Genomic DNA, 16,911 nt, shown 5'->3' on the forward strand with positions numbered 1-16,911 from the left:
AGTACCATTCTCAAGGTATTGAAAATGTCAAATGTCAAAAACTAGAAGCGTCAGGAAAAAAAATCAAGTTGTCCTTTTGATTTACTCAATTTTATCAATAAAAGATTATTATATTTATTATTTGCATTAGTGGTGTTATTTTACATGTACAATATCGTGAAATAATTTGCACAACACAATTCAAGGGGAACTTTATCAATAAATTATGAAATTTATTATTTATAACATGGTATCGTTTTGTTAATGTTCATTACAATAAGAGACAAATTTTTGTACAACAAATAATTGAACTTAAGGTTATACGATGTATTGTTGGTCGAAGCAGCAGAAAAAAAAGTAGTTCACAGCATCTTGCGAATGGTAGTGAGCTTTAGCAAAAATTGCATTGCTCAATTCATAGTGAGCATGTAGAAGAATTCAAATATCACAGATATATACTTTTGTAGGTCATGTGGTTTCTTGAGCTATGTTGTAAAGAGGGCTGAAACAGTGGCGTGCGCAGCACATTGAAAGTGTGGGCCAGGTTGTTCAGTCTGAATGGAGTCCGATTAGGAGTGTAAGGTGCAGACGAAATCAATCATTTCGGGGGAAATGACTGATTTCCCCAGAATGACCGACAAAAAGTGGGGGCCGTGGCCCCTGCCCCCCATTGCATGCGCCACTGGGCTGAAACAACAACACTTTTGTAAAACATACATATCTCATTAACAACAATAAATTAAGCAAGTTTTCAAAGTATATGATTTGTAGAATGTACTTTTGCAAAACACCAAAGTGTTATTTGTCAATAATATATTGATTCAGATAATGAAAATCTTTTTTTTTTTTTGGCTGCTTCGACCGACAATACCTTGTATACCCTTAAAAGGGCATTTCGTGATCCACAGCATCATCACCCCACTTTTCTCCAAAAAAGTTGAGATCTTTATACCACTGGAAACCTCTGGCTAAATATAAATTATGTATAAAAAATACCTTGCAGATAAGTTGTTTAGCAAAATGTTGTGAAATTTGAAATACATTCTGGTACACCAGAATGAAATTACAACTCATTGTCAATGGAGCAGTCAAATACACATATTCATGCATAACTCGAAATCAGTAGCGTAACTTTGGTTTTGGGTGCCCGCGGGCATTAATAGCTGGGTGCCCCACTGATTAGTTGGAACCAATGGCTGAGGGGGCACCAATGGCTGAGGGCTGAGGGGGCACCCTTCGGGTGCCCCCTCAGCTCGGGTGCCCGCGGGTTTGCACACCCTGAGCCCATAGGAGTTACGCCACTGCTCGAAATGCAGAATCAGAATCAACTGAATTTTTGGGAATAAGCCTATTTCGTAGATATCTACTGAAAAATGTAAACATTTTGTACAACACATAATTTAACTAAAAGGGGACTTCATACTCAATAAAATATATAAATTGTTACAATGTGGTGTTCTTTTCAAACAATTAGATGTGAGACAATTTGTATCAACTTTTACAAGAGAGGAAGAACAAATTTTAATCTTTACCCACAGCAGCCAGCGCACATAAAAATTTTTAAAAAACGCCAGTGCATCTGGCCGGATTTGAACCGGCGATCTTCTTATTACTAGCACGACCCCGGGAGCATGACACTCTAGCCAATTGAGCCACAGATGCACACTGGAGAAGAGCGGAAGATTAACATCTAGGTATTAGGTTTGAATGAATGATGTTCATCGCTGAAGGCATCAGAACGGTGGAAGCTCTATAGTCTGACGGTTCTTTATTCCGACGGTTCTTTAGTCCGAAGGTTCTTTAATCCGACTGTTCTTTATTTCGAAGGTTCTTTATTCCGATGGTTCTTTATTTCGAAGGTTCTATAGTCCGAATTTTGAAAACGGTTCTTTAGTCCGAATATGAAAATAGGCTCTATAGTCCGAATTTAAAAAAGGGTTCTATAGTCCGAATATGGAACTAGGCTCTATAGTCCGAATTTAAAAAAAAGGTTCTATAGTCCGAAATTGCAAAAGGGTTTTATAGTCCGAAACGGATACCGTGTTCTTTAGTCCGAATTGGTAAAAAGGTTCTATAGTCCGAATTTTATTTTCATCATTTGTTTCAGTGTCAAATCATCATTCATTTATTCATTCTTGATTTCGTTCGATATTTTTTTCATTAGCTCTTTCTTAAAATCACTTTCTCATTTTTGTTTGTTCTATATTCAAATTTCTTTTGCAATTTCGGACTATAGAACCCTTTTTTAAAATTCGGACTATAGAGCCTATTTTCATATTCGGACTAGAGAACCGTTTTTAAAATTCGGATTAAAGAACCTCTTTTAATATTCGGATTAGGGAACCTTTTTTACAATTCGGACTATAGAACCTTCGAGATAAAGAACCGTCGGAATAAAGAACCTCTTAATTTTTTTTGGGACTAGAGAACCTCTTTTAAAATTCGGACTAGCGAATGAACACATGTTCGGACTAGCGAATCTTCGGACTAAAGAACCTTCGGATTATAGAAGCGTCGGATTATAGAGCAGTCCCCATCAGAACTGCATATATTTTATATACAAAGTCACATAGGAATGAAATTTATTATAGTTCACTGAGTTGATAGAATGAACAAATTTTAATCATTACCCAGAGCAGCCAGCGCACATAAACGTTGAAATAAGTTAGGCATCACTCTGGAGATGAGTGGAATATTTCACTAGAGAGGTCACATCTATCTGAGGTTTTCATGCAACATTTTCATGAAGTGACATCATCTGCAGCAAAATTGCCTTGATAAATTAACCTACTATATTTGCTCCCTGCAAGGGCATCACGTTTGAGGGCAGAGCCTCATCATCACATTTGAGGGTAGCAGCATACATGAATTGAACGAGTCCTCATTGTGTAACATTATGCAATTCTTCCTTTCATGTAAAGGGGCTGTGCAATAATCATGTGTATGGGGTGATCACTTCTCAAAATGTTCTGCCAAAAAATGGTAGCACCCACCCCCCTTTGGCAGTGCCAAAAAACTTTGCCCCTCCTTTCAGCATGCCCTAAAACCTTTGCTCCCCCTTTTGATGTGCCAAAAAATCTTTGGACCCCCCCCCCTTTCACACATGCAAGATTTTGGGGAACCCAAATTTAAAACCTTAAATTGTCTAATTATGCAAAGCAGGAAATTTTGTATATTTGAACATGTTCCTAATGTTTTCCTACACTTATAGAAACGGCGCCCAAAATATCTGTGCCAAAAATTGTTTGCTCCCCCTTTGACCTTCCAAAAATCGCTTGTCCCCGGCTTTGACCTGCCAAAACATGTTTTCCCCCTTTTGGTCTGCCATACAATCTTTGCCCCCCCATATAGAGCACCCCAGGGGTACACATGATTATTGCACCACCCCTAATAAGGTCAAGGCTCTAGATCCAATGTGCCGCAACAATCCAAGGGGGCAAGGGATGAGTAATATATTCATAAGATGACAAGCATGAGAATACACTTTGAAAATGAAAAAAACAACAGGACAATTCTGAAAGGACAAAATCAGGAAAAAGTGCATAAAATCTGGCAATAATACTAAAAATAAATAAAAATACAGAAATATGGGCAACCCCCCCCCCCAGAAATTCATGTTTTAACTGAAAAATCATCATGTTTATTTTGATAATGCCAAACAAAAATATTCATTGGAAATGATTCCATTTTGTTGTTGTTCAATTTCCTCTTGATTTTGGATATTGCCAACAACTGTTCACTCCTGTGTAGACTGAAGTATCCCAGGGCCTCAAATTCAGTGAGAATCAGATAAATGATTCTTGCAGCGATTTTAGTTTACAAGAATCAGAACTGATCATCTCCAAGTCATATCCATTCTCAGTGGCACCGGAATCGGAATAACTTTGGTGAGGGGGTACAAGTACTCTACAGCGCCCCCCAATAATCTGAGGGAAAATTCATAATTTTAGGATCAGATTCATAATTTTAAGGTAAAATTCATAATTTTAGGGTATAATTCAAAATGTAAGGTACAATTCTTGTAAAATATCACGGTATTTCAAAAGCTTTTTATGCGCAAAAGTGCAGGAGGGGGATACCCCTCCGCACTCCACCCCCTTCAACGTTTTGCGCCCAATATTCGACTTATCTAGTTTTGCCCAATATTCAACATCTCCCGGAGTCTCTGATTCTGTATGCGTTAAGTTACGATGATCAGTTAATTATTACTCGCCAGATGAGTTTGGGAGAATCAATTTTGATCCACGCAAATTGCAACAAAATTAAGCCCCTGTATATAGTATCAAAAATAGACACACAAACAGGACATGTATTGGGCTATTCCATCTAAAATCCATACTCCCCTTGTGGAGTATTTTGGAAATATCTTGCATAGGGGAGTATGAATTTCAAATGGAATGAATACATAAGACAGCTCCGGTTGAATTTTATACACCCTCTGAGAATGATTCAACCTGAATCTTCCAGAGGTGAGTTTCAAATAGAGTTGGCAGATTTCCAGTTGAAATTCATACTCCCCCTGTGGAAGATATTTCCTAAATCCACAGAGGGAGTGTAGACTTTAAAATGGATTAGCCCATTTCTGTCAGTGTCAATCATCACTAAAGTGAAAAACAGTGGCTTTTTTTTCCGACAGGAATAAGCAAACTATGATGCAATTCTATTTCAGTTTCGCCATAGAGGAATGGATTAAAGGCGGAAATAGGAAAGTGATCCTGCCCGGGAACTGAACCCAGGACCTCTGGTTTACGAGACCAGCGCCTTAACCACTTGGCCACGGGAGCTTCATGATTAGGCAGACTGGGAATTCAACCTATAAGCGGTCACTTAACCCTACCTCTTTCGTGCAAGTCATCCCAATGTTGCTCGGGTTTGACAAGCGTAAATAATGCCGTCCTCACTGTAGAGGAACATACATGTAACATGAAAAACAGTGTTTTATTTTTTTTCGACGGGAATAAGCAAGGAATAAGGAATTCCCAGTCTGCCTAATCATGAAGCTCCCGTGGCCAAGTGGTTAAGGCGCTGGTCTCGTAAACCAGAGGTCCTGGGTTCAATTACCTGACGGGATCACTTTTCCTTTTCGTATTTTCTCCTTTAATCATTGCTCGATGGCGAAACTGAAAAAATTGCATCATACATCACTAAAGTGTTGCGATGTTTCAATGTATTTTGAAAATATCAATGTTTTTCCAACATGTTTTCAATCTATTAACATTAAGTTGACAACATTGAAATCATCAAATTTTCAATATTTTGGACACGAAGAGGGAAATCAAAGTACTTTTCTAACATGTGCTACAAGTGACTGGTGCATGATTGCTATAATTTTAAAGCTTGAAAGCAAAGATTTGAAATGTACTAGGCCCTATATCCCAAAAAGTCATTTTGTTAACTTTGTGCTCATTATGTTAGAGTGGGTCATAAACATTAAAAGTAGTCAATGTTTTCAATGTTTTTATATCAAAGTCAATAAATAATAAATAATAATAAATAAATAAATTGAAGAGCTTAGATGCAAAACGTACTAAGTCCACCCGAGGTCGGAATTGAGTTTTTGATATGAACGTATTAAACATGTTAAAATACATCTTTTGGTCTTTGTTTCACATTCATATCTTTTTCCGTTGCCGAGACATTCAAATTATTGATTTCCGGAAATCTTCGTTATTTTCCGGAAAATGGGGTAAAATTTGAATAAAAACACCTAAGAGACTAATAAACGTACATTTTAATGTTTTTTTGTTTAATTAGGTCACAGAACAGTGTTCTTTTGCATTTAAAACCTAAAAACACCTTTAAAAAAAATTAATTTTGTCAAAATTGAGCAAAAACCAAAATTTAATGAATTTTCGGAAAATCCCTAAAAATTGGCAATTTTGGTCATTTTGGCTAAAAGACAAAAAAATTCATAATTAAAAAAGAAAATGAGGTTTTTGATTAATTCTTTTTGATATGACAAGCAGATGTCAAGCTCTTAAGACTGACATACTAAATTAAGATCATAAACGGTAAAAAGGGGGGTTTCTAGAAAGGGGGTCAATCTGTTTAGTGGCAAAACGCTCTACATTGTAAGTCCACTATTTTTTTTTAACAAAAGATGTATAAATAAAAAAAGTTTACAAATTTCAAATAAACCCATAATTTTGGTTCACTATGACGATACCTTAATCCACAAGCAATATGAACAAAATCAATCAAACTAAAATTGCCATATCAGAAAAACGTGTTTTTCTCAGAATTGTACTTTGTGGACTTAGTACGCTTTTGCAAATGTTTTTTGAACATCACAACAGCTTAATCATCACATACATGTATTACCAATATGATATCAGTCAAAAGTATTAAAAGATTGTCTGAACCCAATTTCCCATGCTCTTTCTTTAATTTCCTCTTTATGTCTTTTCTTCTTGCTCAGAGTACTTGCTTTCATCCGTTTCTCTGTGGTAGCCTTTTTAGGTTTCTTCACTGCAGCTACATCATGTGGCTGAAAATGAGTCACTCTTGGTCTTGACTGTGGATCATCCGGATTAGCTCCTAGTCCTTGTCTGTCTCGTTTCAAGATCGTCTTCACTGGAAACTTTGCGCCTTTCCCTTCTGGACCAAGACCTTGCTCTTTATCCCAGCCATCTTTTAGGAGCAATTTAAAACCTATGTTGCCTTCGGGAATGTGATAGAAAGTTGACTGCGGTTTGTGCTGACAGTTAAACAAGTGCACGGTAGACGATTAGGTGCTCAGCTTTGCTCATCTCTGTAAAATCCATTTTGCATATCTTACATGAATATCCATTTGCTTCTTGCCGATGTGTCCTTGATCGTGTAGACATTGGCAACTCATCGTGAGAATAAGCCATCAATAGGTCATAAATATCCATGTGCTTTGCTGCTTTGGCTAGAGTAAGAGCACTTCTACCTTTTTGATCATAATGATCAACCCACGATGCACCTTTCTTTAATAAATATTGCACAACTTCTGTTTGACCACTATGACAAGCACACATCAAGGCTGTCCACTTAAAATCATCCACCGTGTTAATATCACACCCTTGCTTTAATGCGTCTTTGATCTTCTTCAGATCACCATGCTGTGCTCCTTGTAATAAATTATTGGCAAGCTTTGCCATTTGTTTATCAGTCGGACGCTTACAACTTTCATCTTGCCTCCTTTCATGTGGTTGTTTCCTACTAACTTTCTTCCTCTTCAACAACTTTTGAGGTGTTCTTTCCTCGTTATCAACAACCTGTGTAGTCTCCGAAATGAGTCTCTCGTAAAAGTCCTTGGCTTCTTGACCTGCTGCTGCTGAGTTGGAAAAATTGGCATCTTCATCTTGATCTGTTCCTGTGGTTGTAGTCTGTGAGGAGGTTGCTGATGTGGCCCGTCGAAACAAGATTGGTCTAAATCTGGAAGCCCTGTGATGAAATCTTGCTGCTTGTACTTCATCCGCTGATTGTGATGATGTAGTGGGCAAATCCATAGCAGCACCGCACCTTATCTGAAATGACATTGATACAAAAATTATTTTACCGGTACTATATAAAAGCATGCATGTGCTGATCAAATGCATATTACTAAGAGATAAGAGAAAATAGCCTTTTCAATGCATATAGAGTACTGAAGTGTGACGTCATAAAATTTTCTTTTTTGCATTTCAGCATTTTCATGACCATATTTCAGTAGAACATGATGAAAAACATCCACAGTCCAAATTTGGTGGGAATCGGATCATGAGGGCCCGAGATATGGCAGCATGAATACCTAATTAGCCCCATTGAAATCAGTGTAAATTGTCCTGGTTCATAACTGTTTGGAACCAGGCCAATTTCAATGGGGCTAATTAGGTATTCATGAGGCCAAATAAAAGGCCCACATGATCCGATTCCCACCATTATTATGTTTTGATGAATCCAAGTGTGTGAAAATATTGGATCCAACACATAATAATGATAAAATTGGATGCTTTACGCCCAATATTTATTAGTCTCGCTATGAGTTTTAAGATATTGGACTCGACTACATCTCGTCCAATATTTTAAAACTCATAGCTCAACCAATAAATATGTGCTCAATCGATCCAATTTTATATCAAATTTGGACTGTGGATGTTTTTCATCATGCTCCAACGATACATGGTATTCAAAAACGCTGAAATGCAAAAAAAGTTTTCTGTGACATCATCACATCGATCGATTAGCGGAAAGTCTTGAATTTGCCAGGTATTTTACTCACTTAAGGGGGTAATACACCCCTGTCCAATTTTGTGCCTATTTTTGCATTTTACTTAAAAATTATAGCGCATTGGTGACAAGTAAGATATGTATATTATAGGGGCAAAGACTACAACTACTGCACTGGAAATTGTATTTCAGCACAGACAACAGCTGTTGTGGAGTTACAGTAAAAAATGAGGGAAAACCAATATTTGATCAATAAATCAATAACTACTTGCTTTGAGTTGCTGAATTTGTAGTTGTAGTCCTTGCCCCTATAATATACATTATTATGTTCTCAGAATCTTCCTTCCTATACTTTGTACAGAGTTGAAGAGTCCAATATAATCAACACTTGGACTCAAAACTTGGATTTTGTTTTCTACAATCCCCTGTTTTGCATTGTGATCTTCTTATCCAAATTAGCGCTGATTGTTTCTGAGGTCCCATTGTTTTCCCCTCTCTTGATAGCTTTTGCGTCACCCTTTTCGGCACGTAGACATGCGGCGAAAAGGAAACGCATTGCGCGCAGTATGGAGGACGGAAAACTCGGTGGTTAACTCCACTTTCCGATTGGCTAGTTGTAGTCGTGGCATCGACTAGACGAGAGGGCGGGCTTTCATTGCGTCTCCCTCTCAGCTAGGCGACGACAAGGCGTCACTTTTCAGTTGGAGCTCTTTCATTTCACACATATATTATTTTCTATGCTGCATTGATGACCGATATGATTTATGGACTATAGACATACATTCACAGAGCAGCAGACTTTGTAATTAGGATTCTTTATGGATAAATAAATTATGTTTTACTGTTTGATAACATCATTCATCTCTTTTAGCTCCATTTTCTGTTGTCTTCGTTAGGCTAATGGAACTTGATTGTTAGTTTCCGATTGACCGCCCGCATCACTTTTTCAATTTGACCAAAACTTTCATTATTTTCATAAAAAGTCAATTATCTGAAAATTGAGATGGAAATAATCAAAATTGAAACTCTCAAAATGTCTGACATCCCCTGCTAATCATAATCAGCACTTTTTCTTAGTTGTAGGGGTAGAGGATGTAATAAATAATGGAAATTTAAGGATTACCTCACCATGTTTCTAGTGAATACAAAAATTGCTAATTTCTTTTCATTTTTATGAAAACAAATTCAAATTTTTTCTCAATCTGTTGCAAAATGTCTGTAAAGATGATCTAAGCATTAATACCTGTTTTGAGATGGTCAATATATACTTTGGTACTGGTGGGGTACCTAAATTTGGAGAAAGCTGTTCATAATATCATTGATTTTGTTGACATAATGGATAATGAAAAGAGACCGAATAATGAATAATGAAATACCGACCTCATCCTTTTTTTTAAACATCCAATCGGAAACTAATAATCGAGTTCCATTGGACTTCGTTTATTTTATCATCCTTGTCCATTTTGCCCATCTGGTTCTGGGTCAAAGCTAGTCACGATTATCGCACTTTCAGTTTCCCACGCGTTTGAACGGGAATTGGATTGCGTACTTTTTCGATGTCTAGTGAGCAAATTTTTTCAATATTTTGAGAAAATGATGTCAAATTTTCTATTCTGTATTGTTTGGTAATAATGTCTTTTGCCAATAGTATGTTAAAGTTGTAATTTTGTGTTTTTGATCGCAAAGATCGGATATTTTCGTTCGATTCAATTCTGAACCTTTCGCAAGGGTGCCGATTTCGCAGAACTTTGACGATAATTTTGCCTTTTTGGACACTAAAATGCTTTCGATCCTTAATTTTGTTTCAACCGAGTCTTAAATTAGCAAGCACAATACGGTTGGTACCACTTTTATATATACATTGATGAAATTTTAAAGATTTTTTTTCAAGTTTCTAACCGGCGCCAAATCGTTAAGTGTGTATTTCCCATTGACATCCAAAATGGCGTAAGCCAGTCCTCAATATACATAGGTACGGCGTATATAGGACTGGCAAGCGAGTCTAGTCAAAGCATTACACTATGGTTTTACGGTCGGACAGCGGTGCAATTTTAAAAACGGTGAGCAAATTCTTGGCTAGACTTCTCGATCGAGCTCGAGCAAGTTAAATAATCACCTTTTCAAACAAAATAAGGGGCTGGCATTTTCTTCGGAAGGGGGAGGGTCACAAATATGTCGGTGGCCGGAGTCAATTTTTTTAGTCCCCCCCCCGTTCGCGGGAAAATTTTTTTATTTACCCCCCCCCCCATCCCGGGTCCAAAAATTTTGTGACCCCCCCTTCCAACTACACAGACTCAAGAAAAATTATTCATTGCCGGAACTAAGGCGCGGAGCGCGTCAAAACTTAAAAGTGAAGAAAGTGTGTGGAACGTGGTAAAATTTTTATTGTAAGTGTAAAGAAGGCGCGCATAGATTGTACGTACATTTCGACTGCGAAATTAAAGAATGCGCGCGTAGCGTGCATGAAAATTTTAAGTCACCAGCCCTTAATAATTCTATAACCCCTCTATTTTGGGTGTTAAAAAATTATAACCCCCTATTTTTGGTCTGAAAATTCTATGACCCCCCCAGTATTTTTGTGACCCCCCCTTCCGAAGAAAATGCCAGCCCCCTAATTTCCATGTATATCCTACTTGAAAATTTTGTGATCATGCGATAAGCTGTGAACTAAGAACAACCCGACTGTGAATGTTATTTAATTTTTATAAATTCATTTTTAAGCTTTCTGCACTGAAAGTCTGAATCAATGAATGTACAGACATGACAGAACTACAGATTTAATACACTGACTGTCACTGACTAAATTACAGTACTGGTACCCACCTCGTCATTTAAATTGTCACCACTTTATTGTTTAACAATATACGTTAATACCACGTTTGGTAAAATCTTCAATAAATCGTACAAAGTACGTTTCAAATTGCACAACGCTGGCAAAACATTCCACTGACAGGAAATCCATCCACTGGGCGCAGCCATTGGTTGGTTGGTTGGTTGGTTTGGAAATTCCGCCTCTGTAAACAGGCGCACCGCATTAAAGCGTAAGTTAAGGTACATCTAACATCTGTTTCCCACCACCACTAGCTGATAGCACAAATGATGATTCAATTGCTAAAGTTCAATGAAGCACTTTCCCGCCACCACACATGTATCCAATGCAAAAAAATATATACAGTTCTCAGTGCAGCTCATGCAAAAAGGTTCATGCCACAGCAGGCAAAAAATCACTGTATATATGCCACAATATATACAGCACAGTTTCTAAAGCCACAATACATGCACAAAGCAGCTCATAAATGCCACAAAATGCCACATGCCACATGCCACATACTGAAAAAATTGCAGCGAAACAAGGTCAGTAGCAGTTGGCACATGATCGCGCTGACTGATGCAGAATCTATCTCACAAAACTATTGAGCAAGGATGCTCTCTTCATGTGAAGACTGAAGCACATAATTCTGGATATCGGTTCTATATCCTCATACAAAGTTGAGAGCGGAGGCCGAATCTCCAGGCTGGACAACAATCCATGTGTGCAGTCGAGTATAATCTGTAGAAGGATCTCTTGGTTTCTGATGAGAGTCTCGGCTGTTTTGCAAGAGTATATTCTTTGAAGCAGGCGGAAAATCCTTCCGATGTGGTAACGGCGAGTATTCTCGAGACTACTGCAGCCTAATATGAAGTGACATCTGTCTTCAGGTCCATCATTGCAGATAGTACATGTTGGGTCCACTTCAAATTGATTGAACTTGGCACGATTCGCCTGAAGAACATAAGATCCAGTGAGCAGTCTAGCTTTAACTGCCGCCATTTCAATTTCCCGACAGTTCCCAGATAGTGTTCCCCATACAGGATGGACTGCACCAGTGGAGAAAGTAGCTGTGTTGAGATACTTCAAAGAACACTTTGTTCCAGCCTCGTCTCTACTCTGCTCATCCCAGTACCTGTTGATTGCTGTAGTCACAAGAGTTTTCCATACTGCTTTCTTTGGTGGGTTCCCAAGTAATACATACGCAGATGGAAGGTCATATTTGTTCAGGAGATGCTTGATACGCATAAACCAGCTCTTGCTTTTGCCATCCTTCATGGCTAACTGCCTATTTGCAATATCCCATTCTATAGTACCTTCACTTCGGATAATGTTACCAAAGTGGATCAACATCAACTGCTCAACATTGGCTCTAATGGATTTGGCGCCAAGTAGCCCATAAACCGCTACATTACTAGGAGTGGGTTTCTCTGGAAGGAACTGTATCTGTCTCAGGGTCTTCCTCTGGAAAGCTTCCAGCTTGGATAAGTCCGATTCCTTGAAGGTAGCAATCTCTAAACCGTAGAGCATCCTTGGAATAACATAAGTTGCCCAAACATGGTATGAAATTTGGGGTGAAAGACCATCTTTACCATGAAAGCCAGCGCCCATGAGAGCATAAGCTGTCCTCCTAGCAAGCTGTATTCTCTCATCAACATTCAGCATGCTTGATTGGTTTCTTACTACTCCTAGATGGGTGTACTCCTCCGGATAGGTGATAGCATTTCCATTCATGTAGAAGGATGTTTGAAGCAGTGTATTAAATGATAAGGTAGCACTCTTTGAAGGATTGATGCCGTAATGATGCTCATTTGCATATGCATTGACGGTGTTGATGGCTGCCTGCATATCCTCAGGATGATTAGCTAGCACTGCCATGTCATCTGCACATGTGGGTGCTGACACATCCACCGAACCAATTCTGTGAGTATGGTGTTCCTGCAGCTGGTTCAACAGTGAATTTGTGTAACATTTGTACACTGGAGCCGACGAAGCACCACCTTGTCGAACACCTTGTTGTATTGTGAACGACTCTGAAACTGATGTTTTCCACTTCAGTGATGTAGTAGGTCTGTTGTAGAATTGCTTCAGTACAAGCCAGAGATCACCTCGGATTCCCATGCGGTGAATTTCATCCATGAGGATTGAGTGTTGTACAACATCAAAAGCTTTTGTCACATCAAGAAAAGTGATGTACAGTGGTTTCTTGCAGTCTTTGGACTCAGCAATCGCTTCTGTGATCATAAGGGCTGCATTTGTAGAAGAACAGTTAGCAGTGAAGCCTCTCTGGAGCCTGCTCTGCTTGCTCATGATAATAGGGTTAGCTCTCAGAAGCCATGCTTTCTCTAGCAACTTTCCAATCACTGATGTCACAGTAATACCTCTATAGTTAGAGGGATTTGTCTTATCTTTACCCTTCTTCAGAATTGGTGTAAGGGTTCCATGCATCAATCTAGGTGGGTTGTATTTGGATTTCAGAATGGAGTTAATGATGACCAGTAAATCTTGAAGAACCCCGTCGCCAGCATATTTGAAATGCTCAGCTGTTATATCATCACTATCTTGAGCTTTCTGGTTCTTACATGAGCTCACAATTTTCTTGATGTCGTCAAGATTGAGTGGTTCAATGGTGATTTTATTCTTTATGTCCTGGTACATATCATGATGAAGGACTCCCATGTACTCAGCATTAGCCTTGTAGATTTCACAGAAATCATCATTCACCTTCGGTACAGCCAAGTCTTCAAAGTACTCCTTGAAGCCCTTCATCACTTGCTCATCGCCAGTCATCACATTACCATCTAAGATAAGGGTGTCAGTATCAGTAGATTTTGCTGCTCTCTGCCTTTTTATCAACTTGTAGAACAATAGCTTGTTATCAGCATCAGCTTCCATGATCTCTTCATAGACCCTCTTCCTAGAGATAGCTCTTGATTTTCTAATAGCTGATCTGAGTCTGCATTTGGTCTCTTTTCTTTCAACAACCGTTGGGTGCTCAAGAGATCTAGGCTTTCCCGCTTGTGCCCAGGCATGATTACTTTCTTTGTTGGCCTTCACCAGCCTTGCAATTTCTGGGGACCATAGGTCAAGTCCTTTATTTGATCTCTTTGGTTTCCTTGGAGGTACAAGGTAGCTGTCTGTAGTGGCATCGTTGAGTCGATCAATAAGGTTGTCAACAGCAATTGAGAGCTGGTGATTGTCTCTAATAACTGTAGTTGACGGAGTTGAAGTGATGCTGCTATACTTCCCAGTGTCAATTTTTCTCCATGATATTTTCTGGTGAAAAGAACAGGATCTAGGCTTGGTTTTTCTCCTCTTGAGTGAACCATCAATGGATACTTTGACTGGGACATGGTCAGATACATTAGTTGACATGGAGTCATAATCTAATGTGCAATAGCTAGTATAATTCAGAAGTGCATCACTCCTAAAAAGTATGTAGTCAGTCTGGTTGGAGTCCTTCCCATTGACATGGAAGAAGGTGTCTTGCTTTGGAACATTGACATTGATATTGTGATCACTGCAGAATTTGGTAAGTGACATGTCCCTAGTATTGGGATTCTCCTTGGTTATGGAGCCATTAAGATCTCCCATAAGAATAACGGTATGAGAGTCCTGATATTTGATGTAGATTTCATGCAGAGTATCCAAAGCCTCATGAAAGTCTGCCTCACTGTTTATACCTCTTCCACGACAGGGCATGTAAGCACAGATAAGACAAAGCTTTTTAGAGTTGGTTGTAACTTCAATGCAGAGAATTCTATCATTGCCATCAGGGAGTTCTTTTATCCTATCATCTAAGGTCTTTCTCCAAACAAAAGCTGTCCCACCATACCCTCTGGGCTTCTGAAAAGGACTAATAGGCTGCAGGTCGCCCACGGAGCGGGCAGAAGAGTTGAAGAGTAGATCAATTTCATCCAAGACCCTCTGCTCATAATTAAAGAGCCAATGCTCCTGTATTGCAATGATATCAGATTTCTTCATGAGGGATTGGAGTGCAATCATATTTGCATTCACATTCTTGATATTGAAGGTAGCTAAACAAAGTTTGTTGGCTTTATCTTCATTTTCACCTGTGGCTGTGTGAGATGGGCATCTATAGCTGTCTTTCTTGAGGCTCGGCCATTCTCTAAAAAAGACTTGGTTTCGTCTAATCTAATGATAGCATTGCTGTTCATTGGGATGCTAGAGTTATCATCACTTTCTCCTTGGTGTATCTGTATATTCCCTTTGATGTCCAATGTGGGAGGAAGTCTTATTAGCTCAGAGCTCTGCTGGACTGGAGCATATATTTCAACATGCTTTTCTGCATTGCGAGCTTGGTCTCTAACAGCTGCGATCACATTAATAGGTGCAGGTGCATTTTCCAGAGTGTAGCATGACACATCTTGTAGTGGAGTATCTCTGCTCCTAAGGCCATCCCTGACCAAAGCGTCATTACTTGGATGTTCCGGTACAGTGAGGGTAGCGGGTAGAGTCTTCCCTTCATGGAAGGGCTCTTTGCATAAACCAGATAGAACAGTCTTACTATCTACAGATGGATGTCCTTGAAGCTGCGTCACTGTCACAGGAAGCTGCAACATCTGTGCCACGGGTGCTCGAGGCCTCCTACTTTGGTAAATACCGCTTACTTTAGGGAGCAAGATAGGGAGGCCCTGTTGTTGCTGAAGAGAGTCTCTGGTCTGCAAACCATGCATAGGTCTATGATTTTCTTTGTTCCTCATCATCGTAGAGTCGGATGCACGTTCAATGTCCAAAAAAGTGCGCTGCACATTGCCATTCGTCCTGCGTTTTATACTTGAGCATGTGCTTTCATTAGCGACGAAATTTTTCGTGACAGGTGAAGTGAGCTGCTGTGCAGCCCGCATACGTGACTGTTGTAAAAGCTGCTTAGCCAAGTTGTGCAGATACGTTTTTGATGGCATTCTGAGCTGCTGCCTGGTTGAATCAAAAAGTTGATTGTTGAAATCTGGAGTAGCACTCATGTTCTGGGTTGTCAGAGAAGAAGTAGGAATAGCATATGAGGTGCTATCTGTACTGCCAGTCGTCTGATTAGAGACTAAAGCTGTACCTGCATACAAGCTTGTTTTAGTACATGCAGGTTGGTCACTCCGCATACTATGTATGTGTCTGGTGTTCTGACAAACATGAGTGTTGTGAGCTTTACGCAAGTTAGAAAGCTTAGGCTGATGCTGGATACTCTCACTCTGAGTGGTTGAACAACTTGAATTCACCTTACCAAGAACTTCCAGCTCTTCTTCCATGTTTTTACATGTAGATCCAGGTTTAACTTTCTCAAGCTCAGTCTGCTTGGTTGATTTCTGAGTAGTGAACAATCTGATCTGTTCCTCCATGTTATTACTTCTTTGTTTGAGCAGATCTATCTCAAGGCTATTCATGCGATCAATAAGTTGCCTTGTATTGGCTTGAGTTTCACAGTCCAGACTTCTAGAGTTACATGTAGGCCAAGGTGGATGCTTATTAGCTTGGTTGGATGGTGTGTAAGCAGCATCTGCATTAAATTTGGCATTAGACATGCTGTTTCTGTAGTCATGTGCATGTGTATTACTGAGTATATCGCCTTCAAACGTGGCACCAGAGTTGCTACCTCTAAGTGCAGCAATTTGAGTCTTATATGTCATCTCATTGTCTTCAAGCCGGTTTATCTTAGCCTCTAATTGGGAGATGTAGGATTTGGTGTGCCCAAGTTGCCTAGACACATCCTCAAGTTCTTTCAATTTCTTATCCACTTCTTTCTCTTTCTTATTTAAATTCCTTTCAAGCGCCTTTAACTTCTTCATCTCCTCTTTGATCTCAGCACTATCATTGGAGGCAGATTTTTCATTATTGCTGCAATTCTTATTACCTCTAGTCTGGTTTCTGGTACTTTTCATAGTTACAATATCAGCAGAGTTGGTACATGTGCCAGTTTCTTTAGAAGCAGTATT

General features: G+C 39.1%; 1 protein-coding gene across 1 annotated transcript; it reads right to left on the bottom strand.

Moving 5' to 3' along the window:
- Positions 1 to 4,700: 4,700 nt before the first annotated feature.
- LOC140164822 (G patch domain and ankyrin repeat-containing protein 1-like) lies at positions 4,701 to 11,124 on the bottom strand. The gene is given in 3 exon segments (XM_072188196.1): positions 4,701 to 6,706; positions 6,708 to 7,472; positions 10,978 to 11,124. Coding segments are annotated over 2 exon segments (1,143 nt in total). The 5' UTR covers positions 7,455 to 7,472; positions 10,978 to 11,124; the 3' UTR covers positions 4,701 to 6,310.
- Positions 11,125 to 16,911: the final 5,787 nt, after the last annotated feature.

This window comes from Amphiura filiformis, chromosome 11, assembly GCF_039555335.1.
Source record: "Amphiura filiformis chromosome 11, Afil_fr2py, whole genome shotgun sequence".
Classification (NCBI taxonomy): Eukaryota; Metazoa; Echinodermata; class Ophiuroidea; order Amphilepidida; family Amphiuridae; genus Amphiura; species Amphiura filiformis.